The sequence below is a fragment of the Corvus brachyrhynchos genome, unplaced genomic scaffold (assembly GCF_000691975.1).
Source record: "Corvus brachyrhynchos isolate BGI_N302 unplaced genomic scaffold, ASM69197v1 scaffold68, whole genome shotgun sequence".
NCBI classification, from domain to species: Eukaryota; Metazoa; Chordata; class Aves; order Passeriformes; family Corvidae; genus Corvus; species Corvus brachyrhynchos.
In genome coordinates this window covers 1,510,618-1,512,362 of record NW_008240039.1, presented here as the reverse complement: position 1 = coordinate 1,512,362, position 1,745 = coordinate 1,510,618, and the positions used below count along the sequence as shown (strand labels likewise).

The 1,745-nt window shown below is 56.3% G+C and overlaps 1 protein-coding gene across 1 annotated transcript in view; it reads right to left on the bottom strand.

The window, feature by feature from the left end:
* Positions 1–1,745, bottom strand: part of AGRN (agrin) — an 85,113-nt gene that overhangs the window by 21,779 nt on the left and 61,589 nt on the right. The window contains 4 exon segments of the mRNA XM_017743971.1: positions 83–188; positions 460–584; positions 1,196–1,339; positions 1,711–1,743. Coding sequence (XP_017599460.1) covers positions 83–188; positions 460–584; positions 1,196–1,339; positions 1,711–1,743 — 408 coding nt within the window.

The following is a 1,745-nucleotide window of genomic DNA, read 5'->3' as shown; positions in this document are numbered from 1 at the left end:
CTCCAGGGGACACTCAGCATGGCACTGCCTGGGGACGCTCTCCAGGGCACACTCAGCGTGGCACTGCCCAGGGGACACTCACCGTGGCACTGCCCCACGTGCTTGACTGTGATGTGCTGGCCCTGCCTGCAGGCGATGGTCAGCAGCTGGCACTGGTCCCCGTAGGTGACACCGTCGGAGCCACACACCTGGGGGCACAGGGGACACCACAGCTGCACCTCTGGGCCCCTCCCAGCAGCGGGAACAGGGCCCTAAAAGCTGGAAGTGTTTCTGGGGGGGCTCCTGTGGGGCACAGAGCAGCTCGGAGGTGCCAGCGGGGCACGGAGCGTCCCCAGCTGGGGGACACGTGTGACCTGCATGTCACCAGCAGGGAACAATCCCCTGCCTGGTTCTGTGGGGGAGAGACATGAGAACACCCCCAAATGTCCCTGAGCCCCCCCAAGGGTGCTGTCCCCAAACCTTGGTCGTGTTGGCCTCGGAGCACAGCGGGGACGGGCACTCGCAGTGGGCGAAGCCGTTCACCTCCACGCACGAGGCCCCGAACTCGCAGCGCATCTCCTCGCAGGATGTGGGGGCTGAGGGGTCTGCGGGGAGGGAAAGGAGGTGAGCAGTGAGAATCCCAGTTGTGCAGGAGCCAAAATCCCAAATGCAGGAAGTAAAATCCAGACTGTACAGGAACCAAAAGCCAGACTGTACAGGAACCAAAATCCCAAACACGCAGAAACAAAATCCCGGTTATACAGGAAGCAAAATCCCAAGTACAGGAAGCAAAATCCCAGTTCTAGGAACCAAAATCCTAATTCTAGGAACCAAAATCCCAATTCTAGGAACCAAAATCCCAGTTACAAAGGAACCAAAATCCCAAACACGCAGAAACAAAATCCCGGTTATACAGGAAGCAAAATCCCAAGTACAGGAAGCAAAATCCCAGTTCTAGGAACCAAAATCTTAATTCTAGGAACCAAAATCCCAGTTACAAAGGAACCAAAATCCCAATTATACAGGAAGCAAAATCCCAGTTACAAAGGAACCAAAATCCCAGTTATAGAGGAAGAAAAATCCCAATTACACAGGAACCAAAATCCCAGTTATACAATCAAAATCCCAAAGAGAGGAACAAAAATCCCAATTACACAGGAACCAAAATCCCAGTTATTCAGACATCAAAATCCCAGTTATGCAGGAACCCCCTGACCTTTCTCACAGCCAGCAGTGCCCAGTTTGCTGCCGTTGGGGCACTGGTTGCACTTCATGCCCATGATGCCCGTCCTGCAGGAGCACAGCCCCGTCATCTGCTCGCAGTCATCCCGCACCGAGCCCACGGGGTCACAGTTACAGGCTGGGAGAGGGGAAATGCAGTTACAGGGTGGGAAATAGGGGAAAAACCACCGTTACAGGGTGGGAAAGGGAGAAAATGGAGCTGTAGGATTGAAAAGGGGGAAAACCCCACAGTTACAGAGTGGGAAATAGGGAACATCCCCGCTGTTTTGCTGGTGGATTTGTGGAGCCAGGGATTCCCTCAGGAATCCAAGGGAAGAGCGAGGAGAAGGGGCCAGAGAAGCCCAGGATGTCCCGAGCTGCTGCCACCCCTGCCCCGCTCAGGGGGTGGTGATGTCCCACCCCTGTCCCACTCACAAATGGTGGCCCTGTCCTTGCCCACCCTCACAGGGGGTGTTCCAGCCCTGTCCCCGTGCCCCCCGGGTCACTCACGGGTGCAGCCGCTCCGGCCGGCGGTGACCGTGCCG